Genomic DNA, 19,863 nt, shown 5'->3' on the forward strand with positions numbered 1-19,863 from the left:
TGATTCCACTCAATGCTTTAGAACATAGAAAAATACAATCAAATAGGTCAGGGACACAATATTGAATATGAGGGTAACAACTATCAAATCAAAATGAATAATATAAGTATGGTCAAAGTTGATGTTAGAGCTGTTTATAGTAAACTGTGCGAAGGAGAAGGTAATTCATATTGAGTTTTATTGTTCTGGACTTCATCAGGATTTGGGCCATTAGAAGATGTGCATTACTCTTCAGCTTTTTATTACCCAAAGGTGCCAGGGCACAGGAGCCACTCTCATGGTTGCTATGGACCCCTCATCAGCCAGTTCACAGTTTTCCTTTGTCAGTCCAGGGGCCTGAGGCTGGATGCTCAGAGGGCGCTGTGCTGCCCCTGATGGCTCTTTCTACTGGGTGCAAGATTATAGGATGCAGGAATAAAGGCTGTTGCTCTGAATGCAGTGGGACACCATCCACTGTTCCCCTCCTCAGGGCCCTCTTCAAATTGGCATAGAACCTGGTGGCTGTCTGCAAGCTCAGGACCTGTGGTTGTGGGCTCTCCATGGTAGTCTGTGGTGTAGAAATGTCCCTGCCCTGACCAAAGCAGATCACCCGCGCTGTGGCCTGTGCCTGCAAATCTTGGGTGTAGTGCCCCTCTTCTGCCTGGGACTGAGTCAGCTGTCCTGTCAAGGACAACTACCAGGGGTTGTGCATCTCAGGCATCAACTCCCATCTCTTCCCAAGCTGCTGCAGAGGTCGTGTGAAGCTCTGGGTTAGGTTAGCCATTCCTGGAGTGACCAGCTCTCAGATACCCACTCTACTATCCACAGTGAGGGGGAGGGATTTGCAGCAACTTTCATCTAGTAGCCATTTCTCTACAAATTCCTTCCAGACAGATGATTGAGATGTTCCACTGCTGAGGTTCTCCCTCTGGTTTTATTTGTTGCTATCTGAAGGTGGGGAGAAGCTATGTTGACTTAATTCCTTCTAGGAATGTTGACCAGCTGTGAATTCCACAAAATGACTTCCATGCCCAGCATGGCTTTCCGCTCACAATATGGGTTAAACTGCTGTCCTCCACTGCTTCTGCCATGCTTTGATTTGGTCTGCTTTTCTTTCTGCCTCTTATTAAGGAGGTGAGTTTATGTGCTGTTCCTCTTTCTTTCTCTCTCTGTTGTCCCTCTCCCTGATATGGGTTTGTGATTAAGCAACTCTGTCCTTGTCTTCTTCTGCAATAACCAAACTTCAAGTCTCTCCAAACCTCAGACTGTTCAGTATTGACTCTTAGAGCATTGACTCTGTCATACACTTTTCTGGTCAGCTGTTTTTTCTCTGCCTCCTTTCTGGATTGTGGAAGGGTCAGGGTTCATAATCTACCTCTGCTTTATAGTGAGATTTAATAGGTTGATAGAAATAAGCCTATATTAAATGAAAAATTTAAGATTTTTTTTCTTATAATTTCATTATGTTTTACTCATTGACAGGTAAGTGTAGTGTGTACTGATACCACATTTGTAGATTGTAATGTTGTATGTTATTTTAGTCAGGTTTTTTGCTGCTGTGACTGAAAGACCTGACAGGTACAACTGTACAGGAGTAAAGTTATTCAAGGGCTCATGGTTTCAGAGGTCTCAGTTTACAGAAGCCTGGCACCATTCCTTGGGGTTCAAGGTGAGGGTGAACATCATGGTAGAAGAGGGAGGGAAGCAGCTCACATGATGATCAGAAAGCAGAGAGGGAGAGATATCTCCATTTGCCAGATACAAATATACACCCCAAAGCCACACCCCCAATGCCCCACCTCCTCCAGCCACAACCCACCTGCCTTACCACTCAATTAATCGCATCAAGTGATTAACTCACTGATTGGGTTAAGGCTCTGGTACCCAATCATTTGTTCTCTAAACCTTCTTGCATTTTCTCATACATGAGCTTTTGAGGGACATATTACATCCAAACAAGAACATAGGTTTTTTGGAATCTAAGTGTATTCATCAAAATTTAAAACCTATCAAGATTAATAATAGGAGTCATATATTAAATGATTTTAAAAAGATAAATCATATTTGACTGAACACTTTTATCCACAAAGAAGGGAAAATGGAAAACCCAAGAATGATGAAAAACCTGGGACAAATGGCACATGACAAACTACCAACTGTAACCTAGAGTTCAGGTAGGGCAGTCCTAGCTCTTACAAAGAGTTCACAAGCATTCTAAATGCAGTTTTGAACCATTGTTGTGTAATAAAGTGAGGTATATTTGACTCTTCTAATTTTATCTTAATGAGAATGGCTTTCCTTAAAAGGTATGGACATTTTTTATTCTGTATTTTCTTCTTCAAAGAATAGAATATATTACGGAGCCATCATGGACTTGTTATCTCTCCTGCTTTTAGTCTACTAATGTTGCTCAGTTGATTGTCTCTAAATGGGGTGTGTATAGGAGATAAATATCACAGAAACCAGTAATGCAAGAGTTCTAAGAAGATTGGGCCTGTCACAACTGAGAAGTAATGCTGAAGTTGTATGGACTTCAGGTGTGAATACTTGTGAATGTGTGAATTAAAATATAAACAGAGTTGTAAGTGCTTGCTTGTTTATGTCTTTCACACAAACCTGTTTACATTTCCCAAAAAGTGTCCAAACAATATAGAAGAACACAATCTTACTCATGGGACAGAATCTTTCCTCTGGGTTCACAGGTGTTCTGGAAATGTAGCCTTTTCTTTTTGGATGATTCCTGTCCCTGTGTGTGGTTAAGGTGCTTGGGAACTGCTCATAATTTGTCTGTTTCCTACCTCCACACAGCCATGCACTTTTCCTCTCCAATCTGTCCTTGGTTGACATCTATTTCTCATCCTCCACAGTTCCAAAGATAACTGTAGACATCAGCATTCACAGTGGGTTCAGCTCCATATCGGGCTGCCTGAAACTAATCTTTCTCTTTTTGAATGAAAACACTATTTTTGATGATCCAGGGCTACAAAAATAAGAAATAAGACAAAAGAGTGTAAAATTGCAGCAGAAAGATTAATACTCTTACCCTCATCCTCTTTCTTAGCACTGTCTGTTTCAACCTCCTCATGGTCCTTCTCTTGGACAGCCATGTCCTCTTTACTCTAACCCCTTGCCCATGTACCAGTGAACTGAGGCCCACTTGGCCTACATCAGGTTAAAATTGTGACCTGGGTGAGCCCAGGCCTCAGCAATGGCTGTGGTTGCTGTACCTGGCCAGGTGCTCACCAGATACCACAGAGGGAGGCTGATGATTAATGCTAACCTTGAAGTCATTAGGGTACTGATTCACAAACTGGATGGTATGCTTGGTTTTGATATCAACAATGACAGCATTAACATCTTTGGAGACCACATAATCATGTTAAAACAGGCAGCAATCTATGTATTTATCATGGCAAGGGTCACAGTTCACCATCAGGTTGGCTGGCTCAAAGAAAGCAATGGTGATCTCTGCTACAGTAAGCTCTTCATGGTAGGCTTTCTCAGCAGAGATGACAGGGGCATATGAGGTTAGAGGAAAGTGGGTGTGGGGATAGGTTTGACTGGCCTTCTGTCATCTCAACATTCAGGACTCCATAAAATTTGAGGGAAGCAGTGATGGAAGACACAATCTGGCTAATAAGGCAGTTTCTCGATTTGGATGATGGCAATGATTGCATAATTATGTGAACACAATTAACTAACACTATGAGTTCATATTAAATATCCACCATGGTGGGTGATTTTTTTTTTGTTATTTATACTTTACCTCAATAAAAATAGATAAAAAAGCAGACGTACCTTTACAAAATGTAGAGATGAAAGAAGTGAATAGTACATGAACTTCCTCCAAGGTAGAGGCAAAGTCCAAGCCCTTTTGTGGACATTTATTTCCTCTTGTTATTCTTCCTCCATTAATGTTAGAAAGTCCTCAGAGACTGGGACAACATGGATTAATTTGGCTAATTATGCACTCTGTGCATTTAACATCCAAAGTCCTTTAATAATCAATAAAAAGCCAGTGGCTTTAGTGTTTTTCTTTGATGGTCCAGCCCAGAGAGCTGCATACTGTGTCTCCTTCTGTGGTTGAATGCATCAAGAAGCTCATAGTTGATACCCTATCCATATTATTGCCATGAACAGGGCCTGAGTCTAATTGAACCCCAGTCATGGGTAGATCTTGTGATCTGTACTTCTTGGTCATGACCCAGCAGAGAAGCAGCCTAACCCAGTAAGTGCAGAGGGAGCCAGTGGATGTGGGAAGGATTATTAGAATATTGTTTTTTCACCATGAGGATGAACATCACATTTTGGAGAGCCAGATGGGAGGATATCATCTGAAAATTTCAGCTTTGGGGATTGTAAAATTTACATTTTGGTTTAAGGTGTTAATATCAGAAATCTTATTCAAAATTTGCTCTCTACCCACATTGGTTCTATTTCCCATAGAAATCTCACCCATAACAGCACAAAATGGGTTCTTCTAAAGTGTTTCCTAAGCACTGAAAAGGGACTATGATAGTGATGATAAGGATGATGAGGAGAATGATAGAAGCCAAAGCATCATGAACTGATACAGAGGGCTTCCCCAGTTCCAGGTGCTGAACAATGTGTTCTGCCATTTGTTTCATTTCATGTGTACCATCTCACTTTAGTTATGTAGGCCACTTTATTACTGTTATATGCAAAATGAAAAGTGTCTGGCTCATTTCCATTTAACATGATGTTTTCCAGTTTTATCCATTTACCAGCAAATGCCATAATTTAATTTTTCTTTATGACTAAGTAAAACTCCATTGTGTATATATACCAAATTTTCTTTATCCATTCATCTGTTGATGGGTACCTGGGCTGGTTCCATAATTTGGATATTGTGAATTGAGCTGCTATAAACATTGATGTTCTTGTATCACTATGAAATGCTGATTTTAGTTCTTTAGGATCAATACCAAGGAGTAGGATAGCTGGGTCATATGGTGATTCCATTCTTAGATTTTGGCCAATCTCCACACTGCTTGCCTGGGTAGTGTGCGAATTTGCAGTCCAACAACAATGTATGAGTGTACTTTTTCTCTCACAAACAGAAGCTAGAGCAAAATAGGGGGAAAATGAGGGATCCTGTGAAAGTAGAAGGGAGTTCACTGGAGTAGAGGAAGAGGATAGAGGAGGAGGGTGGAGGGATGGGAAAAGGAAGAACCATGGAATGAAACTGACCAAATTATGGTGTGCACATATATGAGTACACCACAGTGAATTTCATCTTAACGTATATCTATAAATCACCAGTTAAAAACAATAACTAAATAGAAGGAAGACCCATAGAGTAGAGGAAGGGGAATAGGAGATGGGGAGGAAATGAGAAAGTAATGGGGACTAAAATGAAGCAAATTATATTTCATGCATATATAGGTTTATCAAAATAAATCTTACTACTATGTATAACTACTGCATGAATAAAAATATTTTAAAAAGCAAATGGAAAATGTGCATTATATTTAAGTAACTTGTACTCATTTATAGGTAGAAAATAAAGCCATGCTTACATTGGGCTGTCTGACCATCGACACAGGGCATCATGCAGGAGAATCCTGGCAGGCTGTCCCATCAACAAGCCAATCAGCCATTTCTCTTACCATCAGAAAGAGAGCCTTTCCCACTGTGTTATTTCTTTTGGGATTCCTGGGGATCACAGGGCAGAGCAGTAGGGGTGCCTGCTGCATGCACTATGGAAGAACAGCCACAGGTCACAATAGGGGAGACTCATGATCATTCAGCACAGATCTCTGTCTTGTACCCACTCTGGAACATCCTTACCGCTGACTACATGGTCGTCCATGCTTGTAACTAGCCCACTCAATCTCAAAAGGTCACCTTATGTCAGGTCTTGATTTTATTCTTACTCACAGAACTGGGAAGACTTTAAAAATATAACTTCAATTGTACCTGTGGTTAAGACATCTGCTAAAAACTTTCTGTCAGCTGGGAAATAATGAAACATTTAATGGACCCAATTCAGAGTCTAAGCATTTATTTTTTTAATCTTTCTACAGTACTTATCATTTCTGAGCTATCTGAGACTCAACATTGTTATCTGAGTTGATTTCTAGTTGACATAACTCCAATGAGTAAAGATTAAACACATATAGGGCCTCTGTATGTGATAAATGCATGATACATATATAAATTTAGGGAAAAATAAATGTGTTATTACTAATGATAAGTTTATTCTTCATGCTATTCAGCTAAAACATCAGTCACCTGATGTTGCTGTTTTCCTGTTTCTTTATGGGATATTTTATTTTCAGTTCCTACAGATGTATATGCTCTGTATTTGGGAAGAAAAATCTCCCTTTCTCATTTTCAATTATCCAGAGCCTATGCTTTGCTTGGCATGAGGAAACACAGCATCTAAATATTGCAAATCAAAGAAATTAGTCCCAAGGTCTAGAACAAAACAAAATATATTGGACTGCCTCTTAATTTCTTTTTATTAAAATTGGTTTTTTAATTAAAAAATGTTTTTAATAAAAAGGACGCTTACTACCTTCCCCCATTTTTCCTTAAAAAGTAGGCTGCATTTTACTTGTTCCCTCCACTGTTGCTGGACTTCTGATGGTGTGGAAGGAAGCGATGAATAATGCAGAAAGCAATAACCAAAGAGTACAAGAAGAATGGGTTATTTGCTACTGAGAAGTATTGTTGAAGGTGCATAGATATTAAGCATGAATACTTTTCTTGTGAAGACTTGAATTCAAATGTATACAGAGTGCTGGGCGCCCATTTATATATTTCTCTTTTAATCTTCTTTTCTTTTTCAAAAGGTGTCCAATCAATATAGACCCACAAAATCTTACACGTGTTTCTGAATTTCAACTTATGAACCTCTCAGAGGATCTGGACCTGCAGCCCATACTCTTTGGCCTGTTCCTGTCCATGTACCTGGTCACAGTGCTTGGCAATCTGCTCATCATCCTGGCCATCAGCTCTGACTCCCACCTCCACACCCCCATGTACTTCTTCCTCTCCAACCTGTCCTGGGCTGATATTGGTTTAACCTCCACCACAGTCTCAAAAATGATTGTGAACATTCAAACTCACAGCAGAGGCATCTCCTATGTGGGCTGCCTGACACAGATGTCTTTTTTTCTCAATTTTGCATGTATGGATGACATGCTTCTGACTGTGATGGCCTATGACCGGTTTGTGGCCATCTGTCACCCCCTGCATTATCCAATCATTATGAACCCTCGACTTTGTGGCTTCTTAGTTCTGGGGTCTTTTTCAATTAGCCTTTTTTGAATCACAGCTGCACAATTTGATTGCATTACAGTCTACCACCTTCAAAGATGTTGAAATTTCTAATTTCTTCTGTGATCCCTCTCAAGTCCTCAGTCTTTCCTGTTGGGACTCCTTCACCAATAACCTAGTCATGTATCTTGTTGGAGCCATATATGGCTTTTTCCCCCTCTTAGGGATCCTTTTCTCATATTATAAAATTGTTTCCTCCATTCTGAAGATCCCATCCTCAGGTGGGAAGTACAAAGCCTTCTCCACCTGTGGGTCTCACCTGGCAGTTGTTTGTTTGTTTTATGGAACAGCAATTGGAGTGTACCTTGGTTCAGTTCTGTCTCATTCTTCTAGAAAGGGTGCAGTGGCCTCAGTGATGTACACAGCTGTCACTCCTATGCTGAACCCCTTCATCTACAGCTTGAGAAACAGGGACATTAAAAGTGCCCTAAAGAAGCTCCTTAGTATGATAGCCTAATCTTATTATCAGTGACATATATTTCATTTTTAATTTGGAAAACCAGTGAAGTTTAACACTGGTATCTGTAAATCTTGCCTCTTTGGTTACATTATTTTGTAATTTAATAGCTTTAATTTCCCATGTTTCACAGTGGAATTGTTGTTATAAGGGTTGGGAGAAGAGATTAATGGGGAGTTTAGAGTTGAGTGTAAAGGTTCAGTGAGGAAATGAGAAATTTTAGCCCTTTATGATGGTGATAGTTTCCTAACAACTTTAATTTTATTAATGATATTGAACTACAAAGTTAATAATGACTAAAACTATACATTTTAATATATTTCAGCACAATAGAAAATGTAAATTAATATTGGACAGATCTTGAATTTATAAAATGTGATTAACATGAATATAAAAAGAAAAGAAAACATCACAAAGAGAAAAGTGTAGGCAAAAATTATGATTTGGTCTGAGGCACATTGTAGAAATCACCTTACTCCAGACTGCAGTGACATTTGGAAAATTTATTCATCATTAAACTCAACTTTTCCATAGTGATGGGATTTTTTATTTGAATAATACCATGATGACCCAATATTCATTAAGTTCCACACCACCTGTGGTGCTGTGTTGTGGAGATGGGTGCTATTCTCCCAATTTCCATTAAGCAGTATTGGCACAGAGAGGTGGAGAGACTTGCACACATTCTGCACATAATGTCAGGTCAGTGATACGGGGCTAACATGTTCACTTCCCTCCTCTCATCCCTGGTTGCTCTCTTTTCTACTAAAGCCAATAGAAATAATGTTCATAACACCAGAGGAAAATTCTTGGTGATTTATGGTGGAATTTTATTAATCAATAGACTGCAGTGATACTGCCATAATAGGTCATTAGAATAAGAGGATATGATGGAAAATGACTTATTTTTAAAAAGTTTGGGCAACAAATGTAATGTTTTATAGTAAAATTGAATATACAAAATGTTAAAAGTTAAAGAAATATCCTCCTACATATTATATGGAAATTCCCTTGTGTGGTATGAAGAGAGGGACAAGAAGTTTTAAATGATTGTTGTAATAATAAACCGATAAACTAAATGATATCCTTTCCTCAAATTAAATGCTTTGCTTAGTTATAGCATTTATTGTACAGGTATGTACTTCAAAAACAGAATTAAATACACATGTTGAAGTAAACCAGTATATATTGGGGTCAATAGATATGTTGTATAATACCTAGACAGATATTTCTTGGTAAGATTCTATAAAAACTGTTTATGGATACATAAATTAATTGATATGGAAACATTGTGAGGAAAATCCACTTACAAAATTCCTTATACTATTTTCCTTTGGAGAAGAGGTGTGTAGGAGAATGAAATCATGCAGAGATACCAAGAACTGAAATTTCATTGGTAATTATCTAAACATCTACAAAATATTAGTTTTGATGTAAATACGAATTAACTTCCACATTTAATATAGGTATTTGGGCTAGGCATGGTGGTGCTTTCCAATATATATATATATTACATACATACACACCCACACACTCCTAAAATTTACATATAAGCATATATATATATATATATATATATATATATATATATATATATATATATATATATATATGGTCTTCTTGATATCTGTAATAAGTAATATTAATTGGCTGTTTCTCAATAACATAAATATTTTAAGGTCATTATTTTTAACACAGATATAAGCATGGACCAAAAGAACTTCACAGGCATCCCAGGGGCTCCAGAGGCTGAGACAGGAGGATTGAAAGTTCAAAGCCAACCTCAGCAAGTTAGGGAGGACCTAAGAAACCTAGCAAGATTCTCTTTAAATAAAATATTTAAAAAGGCTCAATGGTTAAGGCCCCTGAGTTCAATCTATAGTACAAAAAAACCTAAAACCAAAAAACAAACAAAAAAATTCACAAGCAGATGTTATGATTAAGTTGTTAGTGTGTTAGTGTGTGAAGCCAAAATACCTAGATATTTCAAATATTCACAGGTCAATATGTTGTTAAAAGGGATTGAGTATCCCTACTGTGCTCAATTTAAGTGATTTAATAAAAATTTTCTTCTTTCCCTGTATGGAGCAAGAGTAAATGAAGGGGATTGAGGGGAGGGAGGAGAGGAGAGACAGGGGCGGTATGAGGGAACAAAATTGACAAAACTATGCTATTCATTGTAAATATGCCAAAAATGAATTCCACTTTTGTATAATTTTAGCGTACTAATTAAAAAACAACAGATAGGAGACCAGTTGAGGAAGAGGATGAAGGTGAGAGAGAAGGGTAGGGAAAGGGGAGGTCCTGGGGAATGAGACTGAAAAAATTATGCTATGTGCATGTACAAAAAAATTCACAATGAGTTTTGTTGTTGTGTATAATTATAATGCACCATCCAAACCACAAAATTAATAAAATATTTAAAACAGTCATATAACATAAGTAATTGTTTTTCTCCTTTTACACAATAGAAAATTGCCCAGGTGTGCTTATACTATTTCCTGTTATTTTCTCTTTTGCCTTTTTACCCCCAGTTAAATCAGAGTGTGGTCTGGCAAAATAATGGATTAGACTTGCCTTCAGGTCTCTCAAGTAAGCAAGTAGCAGTCCCTATAATAGGAAGTATTGACCAGAAAGTCCATTACGTAGGTATATGAAAGTTAGCACCCAAACTCTGGGGCTTAGCACATTCCCTGTTGTCAAAGTCTCCAACTACAAAAAGGAGGGTTTATGAGGAGAAAAGTAAACTAACAACAACAACAAAAACAACCAAAAAAATAAAGAAAAAAGGAAAAGTATTACCAGACTACTGTAAAATGGAGAGTCAATGGGAAAATGCCAAGAAATGTCTTACACAACAGATATTTTACTAAGATTTAATGGGCTGATAAAAAGAAACCTATATTGGATGGCAGCTTGGAAGAATTCAAATAATAGTAAATGTTGGAGAGGATGTGGAGAAAAAGGAACACTTTTACACTGGGTGGGACTGTAAATTAGAACAACTATGGGAAACAGTATGGACATTTCTCAAAAGACTAGGCATGGAACCACCATAACACTCAGCTGTACCACTCTTTGGTATTTATCCTAAAGAATTAAAGTCATCATTATACTACAGTGATGCATGCATACCCATGTGTACAGCAGCACAAATCATAATACCCAAACTATGCAACCAGCCTAGGTGTTCAACAACCTAGGAATGGATAAAGACAATCTCTCTCCCTCCCTCTCTCTCTCTCTCTCTCTCTCTCTCTCTCTCTCTCTCTCTCTCACACACACACACACACACACACACACACACTACATGTTTTATTCATCCATAAAGAAAAACAAAATCATGTTATTTGCAGGAAAATGGATGGAATTTGAGATCATTAGTTAAGTAAAACAAGCCAAATTCAGAAGGTCAAGGGTCACATATTTTCTCTCATATGTGAAAACTAAAGAGAAAAAAGGAAAAGAAATGTGGGGTAGGGGTTTCATGAAAATCAAAGGAAGATCAATAGAGTGGAGGAAATGGACCAGGGGAGTTGGGGGAGGGAAAGTGAAAATGCTGAGGAGTGATGTTGGTCAAATTATGTTGTTATATTGTGTGCATATATGAATATGTAATAACAAATCTCACCATTATGTACAACTACAATGCACCAATAAATATATGGAAAAACCATATTAAATAAAAATTTCAAAAATGTTACTTCAAACTTCATTATGTTTTAATTATTGATCGGTATAGTGTTTGCTAATACTACATTTGTGGTCAGTGATGTATGATTAAGTAGATTTAACTAAACTATATTAAAATTTTTAGTTTACCATGGAAAATGAGTCAAATATTAAAAGATTTTTAAAACATAAATATTATTTGACTGAGTGCTTCATGTAGAAAGAAGGGAAATGAGAAGACCCAAAAATGTTGAAAAACTGCTGGAATAACTGGCCCACAATGTTTTCTAGTCATTAACTATTGACCATAAATTAAGGTCTGGATAAGGTAGTTCTAGTTCTTACAGAGTGTTCATAAGCATTCTTTGTTTTTCCTTCTTCTTTGTACTGGAGATTAAACCCAGGGGTGCTTAACTACTGAGCCACAACCCAAGCCATTTTTATAATATTTGATCTAGAGATAGGGTCTTGCTGAGTTGCTCAGTGCCTTGCTAAGTTGCTGAGGCTGGCTTTGAACTCATGATTCTCCTGCCTCAGCTAACTGAGCCACTAGGATTAAGTTCACAAGCATTCTAAACACAGATGATAAGTGCCATTTTTGTAGAATAAAGTTAGCAATAATATTGAATTGTTTCTTAATTTTCCTTAATAAGTGACTTTTCTTTCTTTTTCATTTTTGGTGGTACTGAGGATAAAAATCAAGGGCCTTGTGCATGAGAGGCAAACATTTTACCATTGAGCTACATCTCAGTTCTAAAAGTGATTTTTATTAAAAGGGGAAGTATATTTATTATTCTCTCTATTTTTCTCAAAGAGTTGTACTTATTTTAGTTACCATAAATTTAATCTCTAATGGTCTTGGCTTTTTATGATAACATGCTCAACTGAATGTCACTAAAGTAGGTGTCCATAGACAATACACAGAATACATAACTTAAGTGTTGTAAAAATAGTTTTGTCACAACTGAGAAGTATTGCAGAAGGTGTGTGTACCTCAAGAGTGAATATCTTACTTTGAATGCCTGATAAATAAATAAATCTTAATACACTATTATACCATAATTTATCATATCTCTGATTATATATAAGGTTGTTGACACAAAATTCACATCTTCATACATATATTTTGTATAATGATGAGGATCCCCTTTCACTATCCAAACAATTCCCCTTCTCCCTCCCTTTCCCTCCTACCCCGATTCACTATCTAGAAAACCTTATATATGTCATGAAATGCTTATTCCTGGGTACCTCCCGTGGTCCAGTTTAATTACTCCTCTTTGGACTGTTCCTGTCCATGTACCTGGTCACTGTTCTTGGAAACATGCTCATCATTCTGGCTGTCAGCTCCGACCTCCACTTCCACACCCCCATATACTTATTCTCTCCAACCTGTTATTGGCTGACTCTATTTTACCCCTGATGAGGTGAAATCACCCAAGAATGATTGTGAACATCCAAAATCACAATAGAATCATTTCCCATGTGGACTGCATTACATAGATGGCTCTTTTTTTCTTGTTTTTTGAAGTAGAGATGGTATGTTGCTGTCATTGCCTAGGACATGTTGTGGCCATGGATTTCTCCCTACATTACTCAATCATCAAGAACCCTTGACTCCGGGTTTCTTAGTTTGGTGTCTTTTGGTTAGCCCTGGGACACTAAGGTGCACAATTTGATTGTATCATAATATTTTTACTCTATGGATGTAGAAATTTCCAATTCTTCAGTGATCCTTCTCAACTCTTTAATGTCACCTGTCATGATACCTTCTCTAATATCATTGTCAAGTATAGTGGCATATTTGTGTTTTTCCCATCAGGAATTCTTTTATCTTTCTAAAATATTTTCTCCTCCATTCTGAGAATCCCATCACCATGTGGGATGTATAAATGCTTCTGTAATTCTGGTTCTCTTCTGTCAGTTGTTGGCTTATAATGTGGTATCATCATTGGAATGTGCCTTGGTTCAGTTATGTCAATAGCCCAGAAAGTGTTTGGTGACCTTCGTCATTTACACCTTGTTCATCCTTACCCTGAATCCCTTCAACTACAACCTGAGGAACAGAGACCTAAAAAGTGTCCTAAGGGGACTACACAGCAGAACTGTTAAGACCTTAGCAATCAGTTTAAATGTAGGGTGGAATAGGCAACAGAACTACAAAAATAAACCTGGAAATCTAGCCTGCCTCTTGCTCACCTTATTGTTGTGGTATAATGGCTTCAACTTGTCATCCTTTCTGATGGGAGAATATTGGGTGCCAATTTTGTGGCTGGGAGGACTGGCAAGTTTTTTTATGTTGTGTAGAAATTTTCAGTTTGGCTATGGATGCTGGTGATGGATGCACCACAGTGTGAGTGTGATTAATGCTGCTGACCTGTGCCCTTGGCAATGGGGAAAATTGCCATTTTTAGAGGGAATGAAATTTCACCATCATAAAAATGGAACAAGGCAAAGGAAAAAAATAATGAAAGAAATGACAATACCCAGGAGCTTCCTCTGGTGTAGAGGAAGAGCCCAAGAGTTTTTTCTCTTCCTTAGCTGGCATTGATATGAGGAGACTTTTAGAATTTGTGGTAACTGGACCAATTTGGCTAATTAGGAGCTCTGTGCATTGGGCTTCCAAAGTCATATACCAGTCAATAATCAGTCTGTGCCTGCAGCCCTTCAGTTTGATGGCTCCAATCTAGTGGGCTCCATCCCTGTGCCTTCTCCTTCTATGGTTGGTCTGCTTCAAGAAGCTCCTATCTGAGACTGCATGGATAGAAATCGTGGGGACAGAGCCTGAGGCTTCATTGAGTACCAGGCATCAGATGAGCTCTGGATCTTCACTCCTTGGCCATGACCCACCAGAGTCCCAGTGCAAATCAGTAAGTGCTGAGGGAGGTGAATGACAGAGGCAAATGAATTCTATGAAGCATTGTTTCCTCATCACCAGGACAGACATGCATTTTGGGAGAGCCAGATGGGAGAAAAAGAATGGGTCAAATTTCAGTTACCAGGATTGTGAAGTGTATGATTTTGGTTGTTGTGGGGTCCTAGAAATCTTATTCAGAGTTTTGCTTTCCTCCCACCCTGGTTCTACTTCCCATGGACAGCTCTCAGACCATTAACAGAAAGTAGGTCCCACTGAACTCTTTCCTAAGCTCTCCAAGACATTTATGAAGGTGATGATGAGGTTGAGGATAGTGCCCATCACATCATGAGCCAATATTAATTGACCTTTACAAGTTTTCAGCTTTATTAAATTTAGTATTGAAATTCACCTTTTTAAAAATAATAATTAAGCACTGTTGTGTGCCAGTCATGTATAAAATGTGGGCATTTTATACTTGCTGATTCTTTTTAAATGATAAACTCTTCATAACTAATTAACCCTTTCTGGCAGAATGGAAAAAAAAATTAATATCCAGGATTCAAATGCATGTCTACCTGACTCAAGTATTAGCCTTTTAATTATTTTTATTGGCATAAATTAATGACACAGAGTAGTGGGTTTCATTGTGGCATATTCATACATGCATATAGCATAATTTGATCAACTTCATTCCCCCCCCCTACCTCCACTGAAGTCCCCTCCTCCTTTCTTCTGACCCTTGCCCCTCTAATCATGAACCATTATTGGGAGATTTCTGAGTGCCATGCAATGATACTGCATTCTATAGAGTTTGTATTCATTTCTTTCCATAGTTTTCTCAATGTTAAAACTGCCAAATATTTTAATTTTATAGAAAATAAAAATTAAAAAATCATATTTTTATGTAATTTGTGGTAGGATTTTAGGTTGAAAACTCTAAACTTTCATTTAAATTGAGTTTTCTTATTAGTGAGAGGCACGTGTGTTTAAAACTGATTGTTATATAATAAACTTACAGGTAAATTATGTCCTTCCATTAGGTAATGTTTAATCAGATAAAGCCTTTGAAGTAGAAGAAAGTACATCACAGACTTAAAAATCACATATTCTTATAAACTAGTACATTTCAGACACAGTAAGCATTGTGTTGTAGTCTAGTTAGCTGTGCTTTAAGTATTTTTAGGCCAGATTTTAAGGAAAACAGCTTCCAGATATGTTAATAGTAATATGAAATAATCAACAAGAAATAATACCCTTCCTATTCATGATAGTACCTGTGTTTGGAACACAGCTGAGCAGGAGAATGGAATTATGTTGTGATACCCAAAGAACTAAAATTTTATCAATAATTATTCAGGTCACTTTCAAATGGTGACAAGTATTATCAAATGCTGTTATTTCAATATGGATAGTGGGTATTATTGACAATAATAAGAGAATATCATGATCCTAATTTTTTTTTTTTTTGTGGGAGGACTGGGGATTAAACTCAGGGACACTCAACCACTGAGCCACATCCCTATCCTATTTTATATTTTATTTAGAGACAGGGTCTCACTGAGTTGTTTAGAACCTCACTTCCGCTGAGGCTGTCTCAGCCTCTTGAGATGCTGGAATGACAGGGGTGAGCCCGGCATCATTATCCAGTTTTGAGTGCCAAGAAATATTTTAAGGCACTGAATCTCAAAGCTGGTATAAGAATGTACCACCAAGAACTTCAAATACAGATATGCTGATACAGTTGCTTTTGATCTGAGATCAGGGTACTTGGATACTAAATGATTTTATATTAATAAGTGAGACAGAACTACTTGTTGTACAATTTAAAGAACTTTAAAGAAACTTTTGTAACAGTCATATAAAGTAGATAAGTTTCAGTTCCATTTTATAGGATGAGGTAATTTCCCAGTGATGTTTACATTATTTCCTGTTCTATTCTCTTTTACATTGCTTTCAAGTTCAATCACAAAGCTGTAATAATGAACCTGAGTTTCCTTCATGTGGCTGAAGTAAGAGAATATGCAATACATGTATCAGGAAAGATTGACCAGAAAATATATGAAGTATAAATAAGAAGGTTGGGACAAAAACTGAGCTTTGGGGTTTTCATGGGTGCTAAAATAGTTAACTGTAAATTTTATGGGTTAATATTAGAAAAAATAGTAGCAAAATTAGCATGCCACAATGGAATATAGAACAAAGAAAAAGAAAAGAAACAAGTGCCTGCCTTATACCAGATATTTTATTGGTAGTGTACAGATTGGTATTGTATGTATATATGCAAATAAACCAGCATAAAATTAAACTATTCAAAGAAATTTTCTATCATTTATTATTTTTATGACTTTGAGAGTCATAAAAATTAATTAATTCCACATATTTTGTCAGAGATAATATTGATTATGTGCATTTAAGGACAGTTATCATTATTTGAAATCCAACGAAGCCAAGGGTACTTGATTTGTTTTACATGATTTTTTTCACTCCTGGCCAAGATTTATTGTTATGGAAACAACACATGCTAATGTTGTTCAAAAAATTTAAAAAAGAAAAGAGAGGAAAAAAGTAGAAAGTGACAACTGAAATCTACCTCTAAATGTAAATAATGAATCATACTAAAAGCGTTGAGAAGAAGAGTTAAATAAGGTAACTCTTTTGTGCAATACTGGACTTTAAAACAATAGCAAAAAGATGAGAAATAATAATTAAATAGCTTTTTGATTTCTAAAATTTTTATTAGTATATTATAGTTATATATAATATTGGGGTTAATTTTGACATAATTATACAAGCATGAAATACAATGTGCTCCAATTCAGTCTCCAGTACTTTCCCTTTTTTTCCTCTCCTCCCTCCTCCTATTCCCTTCTCACTGGTCTTTTTTCTATTTATTATAGTTTTAAAAGTTAGTGTGTTACAAAATGTAGACAATGGTGAAATTCACTGTGGTATATTCATAAATGTACTAGGATAGTTTGGTCAATGTAACTCCAACATTCCTCCCATTTCCCATGCCTCCTATCTCCCCCTCAAACACTTAACTTCATTGATATTTCTTGTATTTTCATGGGATTCCAGCCCTGCCTCGTTTTTATTTTGTTGTAGCTTCTACATATGAGAGAAAATATTTGACTCCTGACTTTCTGAGTCTAATTTATTTCACTTGGCATGATGTTCTCTGGTTCCACCCATTGACCAGCAAATGCCACAATTTCATTCTTCTTAATGGATGAGTGAAACTCCACAGTGTATATATGCCATATTTTCTTTTCCATTTACCTGTTGTATTTTACATAATTTTAAAGGAAAAAACTTAAATACACAAAGGAAGAAAATCAGAAAACCAAAGACAGATGAAAACTCTAGATAATGACAGGCTTGTAAAAATGTCTTCTGTTAATTACCTTAATTCAGTGAGTCCTCACACACTGTTTCAAATATTATAGTTCAAAAGAATTTGTCTCAAGGTCCACAAGAAAATAAGGCATGTTGGATTGCTTCTTAACTTTCTTGTATTAAAGTGATGCGTTCCTAATGAGGAAGGCTATTACTTATTCTGTATTTTTTCCAGAAAGAGTAGACTGCATTTTGTTGTGCTTATGTACTGTTCTGTCTACTGCTCCTATACATCTAACATTCTGCTTAAAGTTCTCATCAAAGTCTGTGAGTGCATATAGAAAGAAGGGGTGAATAACACATAAAGCAACAATGAGAGTGTTTCAGGGAGTTGGATTTTTCACTAATGAGAGTTATTGTTGAAGTTGTGTGGACTTCAAGTGAGAATATTTCACTTTCAAATACATTAATTCAAATGCATTAAGTACTTAACCTCTTTTCTTTTTTTGAAAGGTGTCCAAACAACACAGAAACACAACACAGAACACATATCTCTGAATTCCAACTCATTAGCCTCTCAGAGGATCCAGACAAGCAGCCCCTCCTCTTTGGACTGTTCCTGTCCATGTACCTTGTCACAGTGCTTGGAAACCTGCTCATCATCCTGGCTGTCAGCTCTGACCCCCACCTCCACACCCCCATGTACTTCTTCCTCTCTAACCTGTCCTTGGCTGACATCGGCTTCATCTCCACCACGATCCCGAAGGTGCTCGTGAACATCCAGACTCACAGCAGAGCCATCTCCTATGTGGGCTGCCTGACACAGATGTCTCTTTTTCTCATTTTTGGGTCTATGGATGCTCTGCTTCTAACTGTGATGGCCTATGACCGATATGTGGCCATCTGTCACCCTCTGCATTACTTAGTCATCATGAACCCTCAACTCTGTGGCTTATTAGTTCTTGTGTCATTTTTTGTTAGTCTTTTTGACTCCCAACTGCACAATTTGATCATATTACAATTTACTAACTTCAAAGGTGTAGAAATTTCTAATTTCTTCTGTGACCCCTCTCAACTTCTTAACCTTGCCTGTCCTGACACCTTTAATAACATCCTCAAGTATTTTCTTGGTGCCATATATGGCATTTTCCTCATCTCAGGGATCCTTTTCTCATACTATAAAATAATTTCCTCCATTCTGAGGGTCCCTTCCTCAGGGGGGAGGTACAAAGCCTTCTCCACCTGTGGCTCTCAACTGGCAGTTGTTTGCTTGTTTCATGGAACAGGCTTTGGAGCGTACCTTGGATCAGTTGTGTCACATTCTCCCAGAAAAGTTGTGGTGGCTTCAGTTATGTACACTGAGGTCACCCCCATGTTGAATCCTTTCATATACAGCCTGAGGAACAGGGACATTAAAAGTACTCTGAGGAGGCTGCACAGCAGGACTGTCTAAACCCAGGACATTTGGTGTCCAGCAGCAGGGTATTTTGGAAAATGTAGTGAAGTCAGACATCTAGTCCTTTCAATCTCATCTTCAAAACATTAATGACTTTAATTTATCATCACATTTCATATAAGAATGGTTGTAACCAGGATTGGGGAAGGAGGTCTGGGAAGTTTTCAAAATGGGAACAAAATATTACTTTGAGATGGTGAAAAATTTCTGGAGATGGATGATGATGATAGTTTGACAACAATGTCAATGTAATTAAGGCTGTTCTGCTGAATACTTGAAAATGGTAAAAACTGTAATAGTTTTGAGATTTAAATTTACCACAGTTTATTTTTCTTGCCTAATTTCTCTAACAAATGTTTCAAGGATGGTATTGAATAGAGGTGATGGAAGTGTACATTTTTGCCTTGTTCCTGAATTTGGGAAGGAAGAATAAAGAAACATAAATCATGTGGAAAAAGTCTAATTGTCTATTTGCTGAAGATATAATCCTATTCTTAGAAGATCCTATAAACTGCACCAATGGTTTCTTTTCTTTTTTTTTCTTTTTCTTTTTTTTTTTTTTTTTTGGTTTTCTTTAGTATATTGAATATCTTTCTAAAATAAACTATGAGAAAGCCATTCTAATTCAATGGAAGAGATGCTGAAAGATTCAAGATTAACATCCATTATTAGCAATGTAAAACGGAGGGAAAGATCCATGAATTATGCTAGAAAAATCTGCCCCCATGGTAGAAGAGTCAAGCTGAAAGCCATCAATGGGAAAGATGAAGAAAGATGGGCTCTCAGAGCAGAGGTTTCTGG

At 37.2% G+C, this 19,863-nt stretch overlaps 1 protein-coding gene and 2 pseudogenes across 1 annotated transcript; 2 read left to right on the plus strand and 1 right to left on the minus strand.

Annotated features, from left to right (window-relative positions):
• Positions 1 to 307: 307 nt before the first annotated feature.
• LOC139701659 (tubulin alpha chain-like) lies at positions 308 to 3,656 on the minus strand (annotated as a pseudogene).
• Positions 3,657 to 4,178: 522 nt separating this feature from the next.
• Positions 4,179 to 7,741, plus strand: LOC114082513 (olfactory receptor 7E178-like; annotated as a pseudogene).
• Positions 7,742 to 10,008: 2,267 nt separating this feature from the next.
• On the plus strand, positions 10,009 to 19,059 carry LOC114107662 (olfactory receptor 7E24-like). Its single transcript, XM_027955051.2, has 3 exons — positions 10,009 to 10,014; positions 10,276 to 10,333; positions 18,092 to 19,059. Exons 1-3 carry the CDS (start codon positions 10,009 to 10,011, stop codon positions 19,057 to 19,059), a joined length of 1,032 nt encoding a protein of 343 aa, XP_027810852.2.
• Positions 19,060 to 19,863: the final 804 nt, after the last annotated feature.

The sequence above is a fragment of the Marmota flaviventris genome, chromosome 1, assembly GCF_047511675.1.
Source record: "Marmota flaviventris isolate mMarFla1 chromosome 1, mMarFla1.hap1, whole genome shotgun sequence".
NCBI classification, from domain to species: domain Eukaryota; kingdom Metazoa; phylum Chordata; class Mammalia; order Rodentia; family Sciuridae; genus Marmota; species Marmota flaviventris.

What these genes read in the sequence shown, in the direction of transcription:
- LOC114107662 (XM_027955051.2), top strand. An exon ending in CTTGCCTTCAGGTCTCTCAA is followed by an intron (nt 10,334 to 18,091) that starts GTAAGCAAGTAG and finishes AAATGCATTAAG; the next exon opens with TACTTAACCTCTTTTCTTTT.